The following is a 17,801-nucleotide window of genomic DNA, read 5'->3' as shown; positions in this document are numbered from 1 at the left end:
GGTACGCTGGGCAGCGTCCACTATCAATGACAGAAGCATTGGCCAAGGTACACTTGAAAGCGTCCACTATCAATACTAGAAGCTTTTGTCCGTGGTCCGTTGGGCAGCGTCCTTTAGGAATTCTAGAAACCTTGGCCCCAGGTACGCTGGGCAAGCGTCCACTATCAATGCTAGAAACCTGGGCCGCAGGTCAGCGTCCATAATCAATGCTAGAGACAATGGCCTCAGATCTACCAAGACTGGAAAACAAAATATTGCAATATGTCACGTAGTCGGACGTAGCTTTCAATACTAATAGCATTGGTTCCAGTGCCAATATCCTTGGCCCAAAGTTAACCGTGTAGCATTCACTACCAAATGTAAATGTCCTTAGCCCCAAGGTCAACTGTTCAGCAGTCACTACCAACAATAATCGTCCAAATGCCACTGTGCAACATTCACAACCACCGCCAATATCCTTGGCCCGAAGGTCAACTGTGCAACATTCACAACCTACCGCCAATATCCTTGGCCCGAAGGTCAACTGTGCAACATTCACAACCACCGCCAATATCCTTGGCCCGAAGGTCAACTGTGCAACATTCACAACCACCGCCAATATCCTTGGCCCGAAGGTCAACTGTGCAACATTCGCTATTGATCATTACAAGCACACGTTCCATGATGGAGATCCCCAAAGCATGATTCACACAAAAGAGTTCCGAAATTTAATTTGTATGGTGCATGTAATATTTGTTTGGTTGCTATTTTTAGAGAGAAGGTTCTTTGTACCAATCTTCACACGGTCTCTGTCATTGAGCGTCAGGATCGTGGGTTACTGACGATGATGTCAACTGAGCAACAATCAGTACCAATGATGAATAAATAGTTCCAAGGTCAAATGTGCAGCATTCACTACCAATTATAAATTACAGTCCCAAGGTCAACTGTATCGCATTCAGTTACTATGATAAATTACAGTCCCAAGGTCAACTGTGCAGCATTCACTACCAGTTATAAATTACAGTCCCAAGGTCAACTGTGTAGCGTTCAGTTACTATGATAAATAACAGTCCCAAGGTCAACCATATCGCATTGAATAACTATGATAAATTACAGTCTAAAGTCAAATAAGCGGTTTTCACTACCATTGCTAAATTAACAGTCCCATGGTCAACTGTGCAGCATTCAGTACCTCAACTGTGCAGGGTTGAGTACCAATGATAAAAGTACAGTCCCAAGGTCAAGTGTGCAGGGTTGAGTACCAGTGATAAAGTACAGTCCCAAGGTCAAGTGTGCAGGGTTGAGTACCAATGATAAAAGTACAGTCCCAAGGTCAAGCGTGCAGGGTTGAGTACCAGTGATAAAGTACAGTCCCAAGGTCAAGTGTGCAGGGTTGAGTACCAGTGATAAAGTACAGTCCCAAGGTCAAGTGTGCAGGGTTGAGTACCAGTGATAAAGTATAGTCCCAAGGTCAAGTGTGCAGGGTTGAGTACCAGTGATAAAGTACAGTCTCAAGGTCAAGTGTGCAGGGCTGAGTACCAGTGATAAAGTACAGTCCCAAGGTCAAGTGTGCAGGGTTGAGTACCTATGATAAAGTACAGTCCCAAGGTCAAGTGTGCAGTATCCAATATCAATGCTAAATTAATAGTCCCAACGTCAACTATGTACCATTCAGTAGTCAGTACCAGTGATAAATTATAGTCCCGAAGTGAACTGTGCAGCGTTCGGTACCAATGCTAAATTAATATTCCAAAGGTCAACTGTACAGCACTCCATACCAATGCTAAATTAATATTCCCAAGGTCAACTGTGCAGCATTCCATACCAATGAGAGAGAGAGAGAGAGAGAGAGAGAGAGAGAGAGAGAGAGGGCAAACATTCACATCTACACATGGTCCTCTATATTTGTGTGAAGTTTCATTGAAATCGGCCCTTCGGTTTAGGAGGAGTTGTCCGGACAAACTTAAAGTTATGATTCTTATCGGAAAACCTGTTTATAGTGACCAGTTGCCATAGCAACCATACTTTTGAGGAAAAGAAAGTGGCATGCACATCTACATATGGTCTTCTATATTTGTGTGAAGTTTCATTGAAATCGGCTCTTCGGTTTAGGAGGAGTTGTCCGGACAAACTTAAAGTTATGATTCTTATCGGAAAACCTGTTTATAGTGACCAGTTGCCATAGCAACCATACTTTTGAGGAAAAGAAAGTGGCATGCACATCTACATATGGTCTTCTATATTTGTGTGAAGTTTCATTGAAATCGGCTCTTCGGTTTAGGAGGAGTTGTCCGGACAAACTTAAAGTTATGGTTCTTATCGGAAAACCTGTTTATACATCTACACATGGTCTTCTTTATTTGTGTGAAGTTTCATTGAAATCAGCTCTTCGGTTTAGGAGGAGTTGTCCGGACAAACTTAAAGTTATGATTCTTATCGGAAAACCTGTTTATACATCGACACATGGTCTTCTTTATTTGTGTGAAGTTTCATTGAAATCAGCTCTTCGGTTTAGGAGGAGTTGTCTGGACAAACTTAAAGTTATGGTTCTTTTCGGAAAACCTGTTTATAGTGACCAGTTGCCATAGCAACCATAATTTTTAGAAAAAGAAAGTGGCATGCACATCTACACATGATCATTAATATTTGTGTGAAGTTTCATTGAAATGTGAAGTTTCATTGAAATTGGCCCATCGGTTTAGGAGTTGTCCGGACAAAATGTGTCTACAGACAGACGGACGGACAGACAACCTGATTCCAGCATACCCCCCTAACTTCGTTGCGGGGGTATAAATATAATACATGTATATGTAACCGATTGAGCTAAAAAGAATACCTCTTAAGCGGAGCGGTATATATTGCGGCTAGTATTTACCAGGGTTACTTACATATAATAGATAAAAGACAAGAAAACACTGTATCGACAGTTTTATTCATGTCATTTCTGTATGTTTTGGTACAGCTTAGTGTCAGTGATAATGAGAAGATGAGAGTGATAAGGACACACAACACATGACAGGGACAGAGAAGGTGAAAAATATCACATTGACAGATGATCATCGCAATTCACTGTAACATAAACAAACCTATGCACCATTAAAACATTGTAAAACTGACACGGATATACATTAACATGGCTATTTATAGTAACACGGTCTATAGGGTATAAATAATACACATGTATACATACAATTACAGGTCTTTTTTTTTTTAAATAATCACTTGTGGATATTGACATTTATTTTACACATGATCAAAGAAATTTACATAAATATTTCAAAAAATCATTGGGATATTTTTAAATACACACACAAGTTGATACTAATTACATCGGGATGAGATAAATACTGGTAACTCATTAACGTATAGTATAAATAAATAAACAACCGGCATTATACCAGTATAACATATATCTACAGGCAAACGATACCGCTGATACACTAGTATCACCAAATATACCATCAACAAAGTATTCAGTTTATAGGGTGTCGAACCACACCAAATCACTCAACACCAAGCAAGAGAATGACTGCTTCAGTATCCATATTTCATCAGTTACCATACCATTGTGTACAGATTTATCTGAAATAATTTTGCAGGAAAGTTAATTTTTTTTCAGTAATAAAGTTACTGACTTATTTTCAAAGTCAAATAACGTACAAATGTACTTTGAATTAAATATATATTAAATACATCATATACTTGTCATGATTGCTATTTGGCCGTGAGTGAAGTTGGACATATTGTTATAACGTTAAAGGTGCCAATTAGTCTCACTGTTTAGCAATGGCAATAAAATCTTTGGTCAAATTTGACATAAAAACAAGACCCGCTTGTGAAAGTTCCTTCACAAATAAACACCACATCATGATAAATAAAGCATCTACAACGTCAGTCCCCTCCACTTCATTTTAATTTTTGAAGGTTGTAAATAAAATATTTCACTCAGAAACTGAGCAATCAAATGAAGTGAGATGAACTTTAACGAAAACAAATATAACAAAAACAAAAATTAAAAGCACTTTTTAAAATTTGAATTGTATTTGCATAACAATTCATGGCACAGTAAGGAAAAATAAATACTTGAAGTTACAGATGGTAAAGACATATTTGCACACCTGTAAATCTAGGCAGATTGAAATGAGTTTAAAATAAAGCTTCTTGCTTGCTATAGTGTAGGATCAGTAAAACCACACATCTACTCATTTATCTAATTTATCTTCATTTTATTCCTTTCTGTTAATTTATTTTTTAACTTTTATTATAATCAGCTAAACTTGACATCTAACCTGACACAGAAAAATATATTTTGTATGAGCACATTATAAGTTCTGGTTTATAATAAAGCTATATTTATGCTCCAGGCAAGGTATTTCTCTGATCATCAAATCACATCACAGTTTGTCTAGAGAGTTTGTTTGGATCCTCTACATCCTTTATAGTACAAGAGTAGTTGTGAGAGAGGTGCTGTATAACACACGAATGAACTTTGATAACTATAGTGTATACATTATAATCACTTATCACCAATTCTAGTATATACCTCAGAACACCTCCAGCTAATGCCCATCAAACAGATCTGAATGTTCAATACTGAAAAGCAACAGATACATCACTAAAACACTTACAGTATTCTTATTAATGGAAATGAGGTGTATCAGGAAAATTATACACTACTAGCATGTTCTACTGTGAGTGAGTCAGACTTATGAGATGAGGGATGTCTAATATGTATAAGGATATGTGGTCACTAATAGAATGTTTTACTGTGAGATTGTATGAGGGTATGTGGTAACTAATAGAATGTTTTACTGTGAGACTGTATGAGGCTATGTGGTAACTAATAGAATGTTTTACTGTGAGATTGTATGAGGATATGTGGTAACTAATAGAATGTTTTACTGTGAGACTGTATGAGGATATGAGGTAACTAATAGAATGTTTTACTGTGAGACTGTATGAGGATATGTGTTAACTAATAGAATGTTTTACTGTGAGACTGTATGAGGCTACATGGTAACTAATAGAATGTTTTACTGTGAGACTGTATGAGGATATGTGGTAACTAATAGAATGTTTTACTGTGAGATTGTATGAGGCTATGTGGTAACTAATAGAATGTTTTACTGTGAGACTGTATGAGGATATGAGGTAACTAATAGAATGTTTTACTGTGAGATTGTATGAGGCTATGTGGTAACCAATAGAATGTTTTACTGTGAGACTGTATGAGGATATGTGGTAACTAATAGAATGTTTTACTGTGAGATTGTATGAGGATATGTGGTAACTAATAGAATGTTTTACTGTGAGATTGTATGAGGATATGTGGTAACCAATAGAATGTTTTACTGTGAGATTGTATGAGGCTATGTGGTAACCAATAGAATGTTTTACTGTGAGACTGTATGAGGATATGTGGTAACTAATAGAATGTTTTACTGTGAGATTGTATGAGGATATGTGGTAACCAATAGAATGTTTTACTGTGAGATTGTATGAGGCTATGTGTGTATGAGGATATGTGGTAACTAATAGAATGTTTTACTGTGAGATTGTATGAGGATATGTGGTAACTAATAGAATGTTTTACTGTGAGACTATGAGGATATGTGGTAACTAATATAATGTTTTACTGTGAGACTGTATGAGGATATGTGGCAACTAATAGAATGTTTTACTGTGAGTTTGAATGAGGGTATGTGGTAACTAATAGAATGTTTTACTGTGAGATTGTATGAGGATATGTGGTCACTAATAGAATGTTTTACTGTGAGACTATGAGGGTATGTGGTAACTAATAGAATGTTTTACTGTGAGACTATGAGGGTATGTGGTAACTAATAGAATGTTTTACTGTGAGACTGTATGAGGGTATGTGGTAACTAATAGAATGTTTTATTGTGAGTGAGATTGTATGAGGATATGTGGTAACTAATAGAATGTTTTACTGTGAGATTGTATGAGGCTATGTGGCAACTAATAGAATGTTTTACTGTGAGATGGTATGAGGATATGTGGTAACTAATAGAATGTTTTACTGTGAGACTGTATGAGGATATGTGGTAACCAATAGAAATAGAATGTTCTAATGTAAGCGAGTTACTTTTAGACTGTTCTAATGTAAGCGAGTTAGACAGACAAGGTGAGGGTGATCTACTTCATATGAGATGTGATAATGATTGCTTTGTAAGGACACTAAGCCTCTCAGATCTATCATAATATATAATCTAACAGTGTATTTAAACCTCATAAACACTTTTACTTCTCACTCTTTCACATAGCTTTATCACAATATCGCTATATACAGTGTATTTGTAATCTACATACAAACCCCTCTCACAGCCTAGGCTGGACCAGTTCTCTCTACATTCACACAGCCAAGGCTGGACCAGTTCTCTCTACAATCACACAGCCTAGGCTGGACCAGTTCTCTCTACATTCACACAGCCTAGGCTGGACCAGTTCTCTCTACAATCACACAGCCAAGGCTGGACCAGTTCTCTCTACAATCACACAACCAAGGCTGGACCAGTTCTCTCTACAATCACACAGCCAAGGCTGGACCAGTTCTCTCTACAATCACACAGCCAAGGCTGGACCAGTTCTCTCTACAATCACACAGCCAAGGCTGGACCAGTTCTCTCTACATTCACACAGCCAAGGCTGGACCAGTTCCCTCTACATTCACATAGCCTAGGCTGGACCAGTTCTCTCTACATTCACACAGCCTAGGCTGGACCAGTTCTCTCTACATTCACACAACCTAGGCTGGACCAGTTCTCTCTACATTCACACAGCCTAGGCTGGACCAGTTCTCTCTACATTCACACAGCCTAGGCTGGACAAGTTCTCTCTACAATCACACAGCCTAGGCTGGACCAGTTCTCTCTACAATCACACAGCCTAGGCTGGACCAGTTCTCTCTACATTCACACAACCTAGGCTGGACCAGTTCTCTCTACATTCACAAATCTAAATATGGAGTGTGTATATCCTAAAATCATTATTTAAAAACAAAGAGATCCTGCCAAAAACATATGTTCTACGTTCAAGTCACCTCTCCTGTACATGGAGATCTTTCATTACAGTAAACAATTGCTATCAATCCAAAACTAACTCTTACCTGGCTAAAGCACATTGCCTTCCTACAGGTATTGGTCTCTTACAAGTCATTAATTCCACTACAGATCTAATTCCTTTCCAAGTCCTCGCTACAATTCTATGTAACTTGTCAATGGTCAGTAGACAATATCTGTCACTGGCAATAACCTTTATGTAGTACAATCTCTATCCGTCACTGGCAATAACCTTTTATGTAGTACAATCTATCTGTCACTGGCAATAACCTTTATGTAGTACAATCTCTATCCGTCACTGGCAATAACCTTTATGTAGTACAATCTATCTGTCACTGGCAATAACCTTTATGTATAGTACAATCTATCTGTCACTGGCAATAACCTTTATGTAGTACAATCTATCTGTCACTGGCAATAACTTTTATGTAGTACAATCTATCTGTCACTGGCAATAACCTTTATGTAGTACAATCTATCCGTCACTGGCAATAACCTTTGTGTAGTACAATCTATCTGTCACTGGCAATAACCTTTATGTAGTACAATCTATCTGTCACTGGCAATAACCTTTATGTAGTACAATCTATCTGTCACTGGCAATAACCTTTATGTAGTACAATCTCTATCTGTCACTGGCAATAACCTTTATGTAGTGTCTTGCCGTACAATTATGACTAACACGAAACTTCCAGTTTTGTATTCATTGCATAGTGGCCATAAATCAGTCATTTTTGTGTTATGAAAGTGATCTCTCTTGAAAACGACCAAAAACACAACTCGATTTCCACCTAATTACAAGCTCACTCATAACTTATATACCACCAACATGAAAAATTGTCCTTTTATCCTGGTACAAGAAATAAGAGGCCCATGTGCCTTAACTGTCATCTGACTACAAAACAACATGGAGTATTGTAATTCCACTGGTAGAACTTTAATAATACAAGAGGCCCATAGGGCCTGTATCGCTCACCTGGTTGGATTTGACCAAATGTCAAAATAATGTTCATGTTCAATTCCTTTTGTTTGTTAACCTCAAACAATGCTATTTATGGTTATAGCGTGGGGATCCCAACTGCTTTAAAGAAATAATGAAGTCCAGACTTGTGAAAAGTTTACACATGGCAGACAGTGTATTATAATAGATGAAACAATTGGTATTAGTCATAATGACCTGACTCTTTGGGTCAGTCGACCAATAAAGTAAAAAGGATCCAGTAACTAGTGCCATTCAATGCTCCAGCCTACTTTCATTTTCCTTATCGTAAATATGTAGTCTTAGGTATTTAAATTTACACTGGTGAGGAGCTCCTGAAACATACTACTGTTTAACAAGTAACCATACTTAGAGAGGTACATTCATACAGACACAATCGCAAGGTATTGTAACAATACTTAGAGAGGTCCATTCATACAGACACAATAGCAATGTATTGTAACCATACTTAGAGAGGTCCATTCATACAGACACAATCGCAAGGTATTGTAACCATACTTAGAGAGGTTCATTCATACAGACACAATCGCAAGGTATTGTAACCATACTTAGAGAGGTCCATTCATACAGACACAATCGCAAGGTATTGTAACCATACCTAGTGTACCCATACTTAGAGAGGTCCATTCATACAGACACAATCGCAATGTATTGTAACCATACTTAGAGAGGTCCATTCATACAGACACAATCGCAATGTATTGTACCATACTTAGAGAGGTCCATTATACTGACACAATCACAAGGTATTGTAACCATACTTAGAGAGGTCCATTCATACAGACACAATCGCAAGGTATTGTAACCATACTTAGCGAGGTACATTCATACAGACACAATCGCAATGTATTGTAACCATACCTAGAGAGGTCCATTCATACAGACACAATCACAAGGTATTGTAACCATACTTAGAGAGGTCCATTCATACAGACACAATCATAAGGTATTGTAACCATACTTAGAGAGGTTCATTCATACAGACACAATCGCAAGGTATTGTAACCATACTTAGAGAGGTACATTCATACAGACACAATCGCAAGGTATTGTAACCATACTTAGAGAGGTACATTCATACAGACACAATCGCAATGTATTGTAACCATACTTAGAGAGGTCCATTCATACAGACACAATCGCAATGTATTGTAACCATACTTAGAGAGGTCCATTATACTGACACAATCACAAGGTATATATTGTAACCATACTTAGAGAGGTCCATTCATACAGACACAATCGCAAGGTATTGTAACCATACTTAGAGAGGTACATTCATACAGACACAATCGCAATGTATTGTAACCATACTTAGAGAGGTCCATTCATACAGACACAATCGCAAGGTATTGTAACCATACTTAGAGAGGTTCATTCATACAGACACAATCGCAAGGTATTGTAACCATACTTAGAGAGGTCCATTCATACAGACACAATCGCAAGGTATTGTAACCATACCTAGTGTACCCATACTTAGAGAGGTCCATTCATACAGACACAATCGCAATGTATTGTAACCATACTTAGAGAGGTCCATTCATACAGACACAATCGCAATGTATTGTACCATACTTAGAGAGGTCCATTATACTGACACAATCACAAGGTATTGTAACCATACTTAGAGAGGTCCATTCATACAGACACAATCGCAAGGTATTGTAACCATACTTAGCGAGGTACATTCATACAGACACAATCGCAATGTATTGTAACCATACCTAGAGAGGTCCATTCATACAGACACAATCACAAGGTATTGTAACCATACTTAGAGAGGTCCATTCATACAGACACAATCATAAGGTATTGTAACCATACTTAGAGAGGTTCATTCATACAGACACAATCGCAAGGTATTGTAACCATACTTAGAGAGGTACATTCATACAGACACAATCGCAAGGTATTGTAACCATACTTAGAGAGGTACATTCATACAGACACAATCGCAATGTATTGTAACCATACTTAGAGAGGTCCATTCATACAGACACAATCGCAATGTATTGTAACCATACTTAGAGAGGTCCATTATACTGACACAATCACAAGGTATATATTGTAACCATACTTAGAGAGGTCCATTCATACAGACACAATCGCAAGGTATTGTAACCATACTTAGAGAGGTACATTCATACAGACACAATCGCAATGTATTGTAACCATACTTAGAGAGGTCCATTCATACAGACACAATCACAAGGTATTGTAACCATACTTAGAGAGGTTCATTCATACAGGCACAATCGCAAGGTATTCATACAGACACAATCACAAAGAATTGTAACCATACTCAGAAATGTATATCCTAAATCATACATGTTCACTCATATCTATCGACCAACAGAATAACATTTAACAACTTTTGATATTCACTAGTAAATTATGAAAAAAAAAGATCAAATTCATAATGTATAAATGATACTAGATTGTGTATATAGTGCATAAATTCTATCACATCAACTGTAGATTATAACTACATATCTCTTGTATAACAAAAGAGAACATAAAAACGGATGTAATTTGTTGCTATTTTGTTATAACCCCTGTCACATGAGGATTGTGTCCTCGTGGTGACCCCACAGTGTCCCAGGAGGTTCCCATACACCACCTCAGCAATGCCATGGTATCTCCATTTGAACTCGTCGACTTTTTAGAATGACATTCGATCAGAGCACTTTGAGCATGAACAAAGTATGCACCGTTGCGCTGTGTGTTCTGATATGTGTACAGTAGGAACAACACAGGATGACCACAGCAGTGAAGTAAGGTCTCCTAGAGCCACGAGATCTGTGTAGGTGCACACAAGACACACACAGGTACAATGGTAGCATGTCACTGTGTTACAACCATGCTGTTATGGTGTGTCTGTGACACTTACATGGAGTGTATTTTACTACCAAAGCAAGTAACAGGGTACACAGATCTGTCATGGCGATCATTGCACTCCCATGGTGATTCTACTGTGTTTTGTACAAATTACAGGAATTTTTATGATACATTTCGATATTGTTTGCATGATGAATATTGACATTAAATCATGAATTTGCTCACAAATATATATTTTTTTTACTTTATATTACTCTGAAAAGCTAATTAACAATGGAATACATGATACAATTATCCATTGACAACAGCTTCTTACAGATGTATATATACCAGGGTGTCCTGCTACTAGGCCTATCTGTACCTCACCAGCATGTACAATTGTATATAGATTATTAACAAGCCTCAACATAGCTGTACAATTGTATGTAGATTATTAACAAGCCTCAACATAGCTGTACAATTGTATGTAGATCCTTTACCAAGCCTCGACATAGCTGTACAATTGTATGTAGATCCTTTACCAAGCCTCGACATAGCTGTACAATTGTATGTAGATCCTTTACCAAACCTCGACAAAGCTGTACAATTGTATGTAGATTCTTTACCAAACCTCGACAAAGCTGTACAATTGTATGTAGATTATTTACCAAACCTTAACATAGCTGTACAATTGTATGTAGATCCTTTACCAAACCTAGGACTAGCTGTACAATTGTATGTAGATTCTTTACCAAACCTAGGACTAGCTGTACAATTGTATGTAGATTCTTTACCAAACCTAGGACTAGCTGTACAATTGTATGTAGATTCTTTACCAAACCTAGGACTAGCTGTACAATTGTATGTAGATTCTTCACCAAACCTAGGACCAGCTGTACAATTGTATGTAGATCCTTTACCAAACCTAGGACTAGCTGTACAATTGTATGTAGATTCTTTACCAAACCTAGGACTAGCTGTACAATTGTATGTAGATTCTTTACCAAACCTAGGACTAGCTGTACAATGGTATGTAGATTCTTTACCAAACCTAGGACTAGCTGTACAATGGTATGTAGATTTTTTACCAAACCTAGGACTAGCTGTACAATTGTATGTAGATTCTTTACCAAACCTAGGACTAGCTGTACAATTGTATGTAGATTCTTTACCAAACCTAGGACTAGCTGTACAATGGTATGTAGATTCTTTACCAAACCTAGGACTAGCTGTACAATGGTATGTAGATTCTTTACCAAACCCAGGACTAGCTGTACAATTGTATGTAGATTATTTACCAAACCTAGGACTAGCTGTACAATTGTATGTAGATTCTTTACCAAACCTAGGACTAGCTGTACAATTGTATGTAGATTCTTTACCAAACCTAGGACTAGCTGTACAATTGTATGTAGATTCTTCACCAAACCTAGGACCAGCTGTACAATTGTATGTAGATCCTTTACCAAACCTAGGACTAGCTGTACAATGGTATGTAGATTCTTTACCAAACCTAGGACTAGCTGTACAATGGTATATAGATTCTTTACCAAACCTCGACATAGCTGTACAATGGTATATAGATTCTTTACCAAACCTCAACATAGCTGTACAATGGTATGTACCAATCTATTTTTGTATCCATTAAGCCAGATACATCAGGTTCCTCATTTCCTCTTTGGCCACATTTCATTAAAAGTAGAACAGGGTGTTTTTGTATCGTTTTACAACCAATTGACAATTTGGGTCAATCAGTGCCATCAGTGTTAAGTCCAGCTGAAATATCTTTTTTTTTAAACTGGTAGTGACTGCTATATTTCATATTCATTGGAATAAACTCTGCTGTTTGAGATAAATATTTGCCAGTGTTATCTGATTCTCCTGTCCCACACCAGCTATTGTCATGCTGTCCCCTTAATAGTCGGCAAACTGTTACCATGACTAATGGTAATGATATATTACAACTGTCCCTTAAGTCATTAATACTTACATATTTACAATGAATAACATATTAAATAAACATTACACTGTAATGACTGTATGTTGTGGTGCGCTTACACTAACAAGTGCTCAATATACTGTATAATACATATGTATATAATCATCTATACAAGCTAAATATACCTAGCTGAACACATTCAATATGGCTGTACACACTCAATATCACTACACATTCAATATGGCTGTACACACTCAATATCACTACACATTCAATATGGCGGTAATGTACATTCAACATCGCTACACATTCAATATGGCGGTAATGTACATTCAACATCGCTACACATTCAATTTGGCTTTATATCACTACACATATAACTGCATACACTCAATATAGCTGTTTTGGTGTTTCGGTGCTCAATGGCTCAATAGTCTATAGTCATGATGACAGTGACAAATTGTCTGTAGATAGTGACAAATTGTCTGTAGATAGTGACAAATTGTCTGTAGATAGTGACAAATTGTCTAGATATAGTGACAAATTGTCTGTAGATAGTGACAAATTGTCTGTAGACAGTGATAAATTGTCTGTAGATAGTGACAAATTGTCTGTAGATAGTGACAAATTGTCTGTAGATAGCGACAAATTGTCTGTAGATCCAAGTATAAATGAATACTTGATCAATGGAGTTAGATGTGTAGACTGTTGACAAGTCACTGTGGACATTGAAAACACTCTGACTACCAGGTATACACTATTACCATTGAATGTGTATTTGTACATTACAGGTACGGGTTGTGAGAGGTCCAGCAGCTGTACTACTGTAGTGTAGTACTATTGTGTATTTGTACATTACAGGTACAGGTTGTGAGAGGTCTAACAGCTGTACTACTGTAGTGTAGTACTATTGTGTATTTGTACATTACAGTTACAGGTTGTGAGAGGTCCAACAGCTTTACTACTGTAGTGTAGTACTATTGTGTATTTGTACATTACAGGTACAGGTTGTGAGAGGTCCAGCAGCTGTACTACTGTAGTGTAGTACTATTGTGTATTTGTACATTACAGTTACAGGTTGTGAGAGGTCCAGCAGCTGTACTACTGTAGTGTAGTACTATTGTGTATTTGTACATTACAGTTACAGGTTGTGAGAGGTCTAACAGCTGTACTACTGTAGTGTAGTACTATTGTGTATTTGTACATTACAGGTACAGGTTGTGAGAGGTCTAACAGCTTTACTACTGTAGTATAGTACTATTGTGTATTTGTACATTACAGGTACAGGTTGTGAGAGGTTCAACAGCTGTACTACTGTAGTGTAGTACTATTGTGTATTTGTACATTACAGGTACAGGTTGTGAGAGGTCCAACAGCTGTACTACTGTAGTATAGTATCATACTCCATGTGTACAGTCACCAGCACAAAAACACACTTTTGCATTAAGATCTATTTCAATAAATTATAAACACAACAATACTATCATACACACTATTAGTCTCATCACTTATCACTCACATACACAGCTATAAACACATATACTCTGTTCAAAAACACTGGCCTACATCTACACCTACAAATTCTTTACAATATTGAAATAAATAATATTTCTTTATATATTTTCGCACAACTTCTCAGTTTTTTTCTGCCAACAAGACAAAAGCCAGGCACACAATGTCATGTTGATATAGTATAATAACTGATTGTTAAAGAGTACAGTTGAGATAAATCTCGATTATACTGTTTCACTATTGATTACAGATCTTAGTAAGTACATGGCCATAAATTTCTACCAAACAAGTGTCTAGGCTGTATGATCACATACCATCCTACAGTAACAATCACATTTCTATATTATTATCATGATGAATGGCAAACAAAAAAATTCTATGTTCTTTGAATAGAATGAATACATCTTCAATGAATGGAAATGGATGAAATATGTAAATATGTAATGTAAGAAAATTAGGATAATTATGGGTTGTCCACTGAAAGGCCAACAGGCCTTAATAGTGGATGTTAACAATAATAGGACAATTCTACACAATGGATTGGAATTTTTGTACATGCACATAGTTTTATTATGAATGAAATGATTTTGTTTCTGACTTTATATTGTCAACATTATACAGCCTAATGTCTGCCCTAGTTGTCACTACAAACGGACTAGAATATATTTATTATTTGCATATACAGTACCCTGTGATAAATGTCAATGTAACCACTTTGCATATAAGAGGCCCTATCCAATAAATCTGAAACTTTTAAATAAAAGCACTAAAATAAGACAATGATATTACACCATCCGAGATAAAAGCGTGTCTCAATCATCATCCGAGATAAAAAACAGGTCTCAATCATCAATCAGAAGTGTTTACCCCTTATATTATCTCCCTGTTGGTAACAGAATAACAGGGATAGGGAAGTCATGATATCCAGTTTTAAACACAGCATATGAGTTAACACCAATGGTTTGTACATTTTGAATATATTTTATCATTTCATATTCCCAGACTTATAATAAGGTTTATCTACTGATGCTGTTTCCAATAGAGATACTTTTATGATGGCAAAACAAGCAAAATGCATAAAGCTTAAACCTGATATATCTGCGTCACACAAGGCTAACAGAACCTTACGTCACACAAGGCTAACAGAGCCTTATGTCACACAGGGCAAACAGAACCTTATGTCACACAGGGCTAACAGAACCTTACGTCACACAAGGCTAACAGAACCTTATGTCACACAAGGCTAACAGAACCTTATGTCACACAAGGCTAACAGAACCTTATGTCACACAGGGCTAACAGAACCTTACGTCACAAAAGCTAACGGAACCTTACGTCACGCAAGGCTAACAGAACCTTACATCACAAAGGCTAACACAACCTTACGTCACAAAGGCTAACAGAACCTTATGTCACACAAGGCTAACAGAACCTTACGTCACACAACGCTAAAAGAACCTTTCGTCACACAAGGCTAATAGAACCTTTCGTCCCACAAGGCTAACAGAACCTTTCGTCACACAAGGCTAACAGAACCTTACGTCACACAAGGCTAACAGAACCTTATGTCACACAAGGCTAACAGAACCTTACATCACACAAGGCTAACAGAACCTTACGTCACACAAGGCTAACAGAACCTTACGTCACACAAGGCTAACAGAACCTTTCGTCACACAAGGCTAACAGAACCGTATGTCACACAAGGCTACTACCTGTTTTCCCTGCTTCCATGAGTGACCTTTATAGACAGGTTTAACTGTACCTAATTCTGACAGAGACCTATGTGTGAGTACATCGATCCTCAGCTGGCAATATCGTATCTGATATTGTAATTCCCATTGTATAATCCTTATCTAAAAGCATAGCACCAACCAACACTAAACAAAACTACCTATCTAGATACTCTCCTACTAGTTCACCAGGATGACCTCCTTTGTTTTGCAATAGCTATGTTTTTATTATCAACCTTTAAAGGGTTCTTCCACTTTTGAATGATATCAATTACTGATGTTTTCACAAAACACCAAGATCACACCTTTTGACACTTTCCCTTTTTACATTTCTGGTCGAATAATTAAGTTTCACATTTGATCATTCCAACCAGAGGATGAAAGGTCATCCTGTTATATTTCATAATCCAAGCAAAAGTAGAAAGTTCACATCCTGTTATAAAGGTCACATCCTGTTATAAAGGTCACATCCTGGGAAATATCACACTTTCAGTTAGAGGTTGAATGGTTACGGTTCAGCTGGTTCAGGTTTTTTCCTCACACTTCTGGGTTTGATTTTTTCTGATATCTGCCACAGACTTTCTTCACTAAGGTAATCCTCAAAGTTATTGAACACAGTCATGATTTTTTCGTTCCTCTTGCATTCATAATTACTGTAATGAGAATGAAATTTTAAGAAAACATACAAAATATGGTCTCTGACTGGATACACATTTTATCATGTGTGAAAACATTACTGACAGTAGCTTTTACAGCAGAATATATATAATGTTAACATACTCATTTTAGTAATAAACTTACTTTAGGCTTTTAATATTGAAAACATTTCACTAATTTATGACTGCACTTTCTTTACATTGTCTTTACAGCACGCATATTGTGTGCTCTATAATCATCATTGTGCTAATCTCTTTTAGTTTCATTATTGGCTAATATTTGGCAAAATGTGTAATTTACAGTATCATGATAAGAGAAAATATCAAAACTCTCTGCCATCATATATAATCAAATGCTTCTTGCCTAAAGTAAACCTTAAAAATAGTGGATACTTACCATTTCTTGAACCTTCTCATGCTATCAAGTATGTTGAACTGCTGCCAACGTTTAGCAAAGTTCACATTTTTGTCTGGCAGGAAGTCCTGGTTACCGATGTTTATAAACGTCAGGTCTTGAAGGATCAGTCCACTGTAGCAATAATACATATAATGTAACTGGGGATCACAGGTGCTAGAGAATAGCTTCATCAATCAGCACAAGATTAGCAAATCACCCTTAACAAATCTCACATAAACCTCCCAACAAATTCAATATAAACTTTGAAAATATCTAGCATGCTTTCAAACAACTACTGAACAATGTGTCAAAAGTAGAGGACTGAAAAAGGTCAGCAACTATTCCCCTACAGTATGCCCAACTGATATCATCATGCCAGCATATAAAATAAATACTAATTTCAGAAAAAAAAATTCTAAATATAAATTCATTAATTAGCTTTTCAGAGAATAGATATCTACAGCCGACTTACATGTAGGGTATGCAGGGGGGCTCAGTCTCACTTAGGGCTTGTCTGTAGGCACGGAATGATGCAGAACTGTCGATGAGCTGGCAGAACTCTTTAAGGGCCTGAAACACATCACACAGAACATTACTCTATATTTTCATAGGATCACAACTGGCAATGGGTTTGTGTCTATTGTGCTTGTTGACCTTTGACAAGCAGAAAGCACAGCCTGATA

At 37.0% G+C, this 17,801-nt stretch overlaps 1 protein-coding gene and 1 long non-coding RNA gene across 7 annotated transcripts in view; one reads left to right on the top strand and one right to left on the bottom strand.

The window, feature by feature from the left end:
- The first annotated feature begins 8,546 nt into the window (after positions 1–8,546).
- LOC117317049 lies at positions 8,547–9,983 on the top strand. 3 transcript variants are annotated; one of them, XR_004530085.1, is made up of 3 exons: positions 8,547–8,644; positions 9,008–9,483; positions 9,897–9,983. It is a non-coding gene; the product is annotated as an uncharacterized LOC117317049 (long non-coding RNA). The 3 variants fall into 3 exon arrangements; XR_004530083.1 differs by having other exon boundaries at positions 9,008–9,510; positions 9,874–9,935; XR_004530084.1 differs by having other exon boundaries at positions 8,552–8,617; positions 9,031–9,510; positions 9,874–9,935.
- Positions 9,984–13,604: 3,621 nt separating this feature from the next.
- Positions 13,605–17,801, bottom strand: part of LOC117317021 (rap guanine nucleotide exchange factor 1-like) — a 113,191-nt gene continuing 108,994 nt past the window's right edge. For 3 of the 4 annotated variants that reach the window (XM_033871812.1, XM_033871818.1, XM_033871825.1), the window contains 3 exons: positions 17,591–17,688; positions 17,119–17,250; positions 13,826–16,718 (listed from right to left, as the gene is read on the bottom strand). In XM_033871812.1, the coding sequence (XP_033727703.1) occupies positions 16,574–16,718; positions 17,119–17,250; positions 17,591–17,688 (375 nt within the window). In that variant the 3' untranslated portion in view covers positions 13,826–16,573. Of the gene's footprint in view, positions 16,719–17,118; positions 17,251–17,590; positions 17,689–17,801 lie in introns of all 4 variants that reach the window. The other variant, XM_033871803.1, reaches the window with a different exon arrangement.

This window comes from Pecten maximus, chromosome 2 (genome assembly GCF_902652985.1).
Source record: "Pecten maximus chromosome 2, xPecMax1.1, whole genome shotgun sequence".
Lineage (NCBI taxonomy): Eukaryota > Metazoa > Mollusca > Bivalvia > Pectinida > Pectinidae > Pecten > Pecten maximus.
The sequence above is the reverse complement of the archived record's forward strand: the minus strand, read 5'-3'. Positions and strand labels throughout refer to the sequence as shown.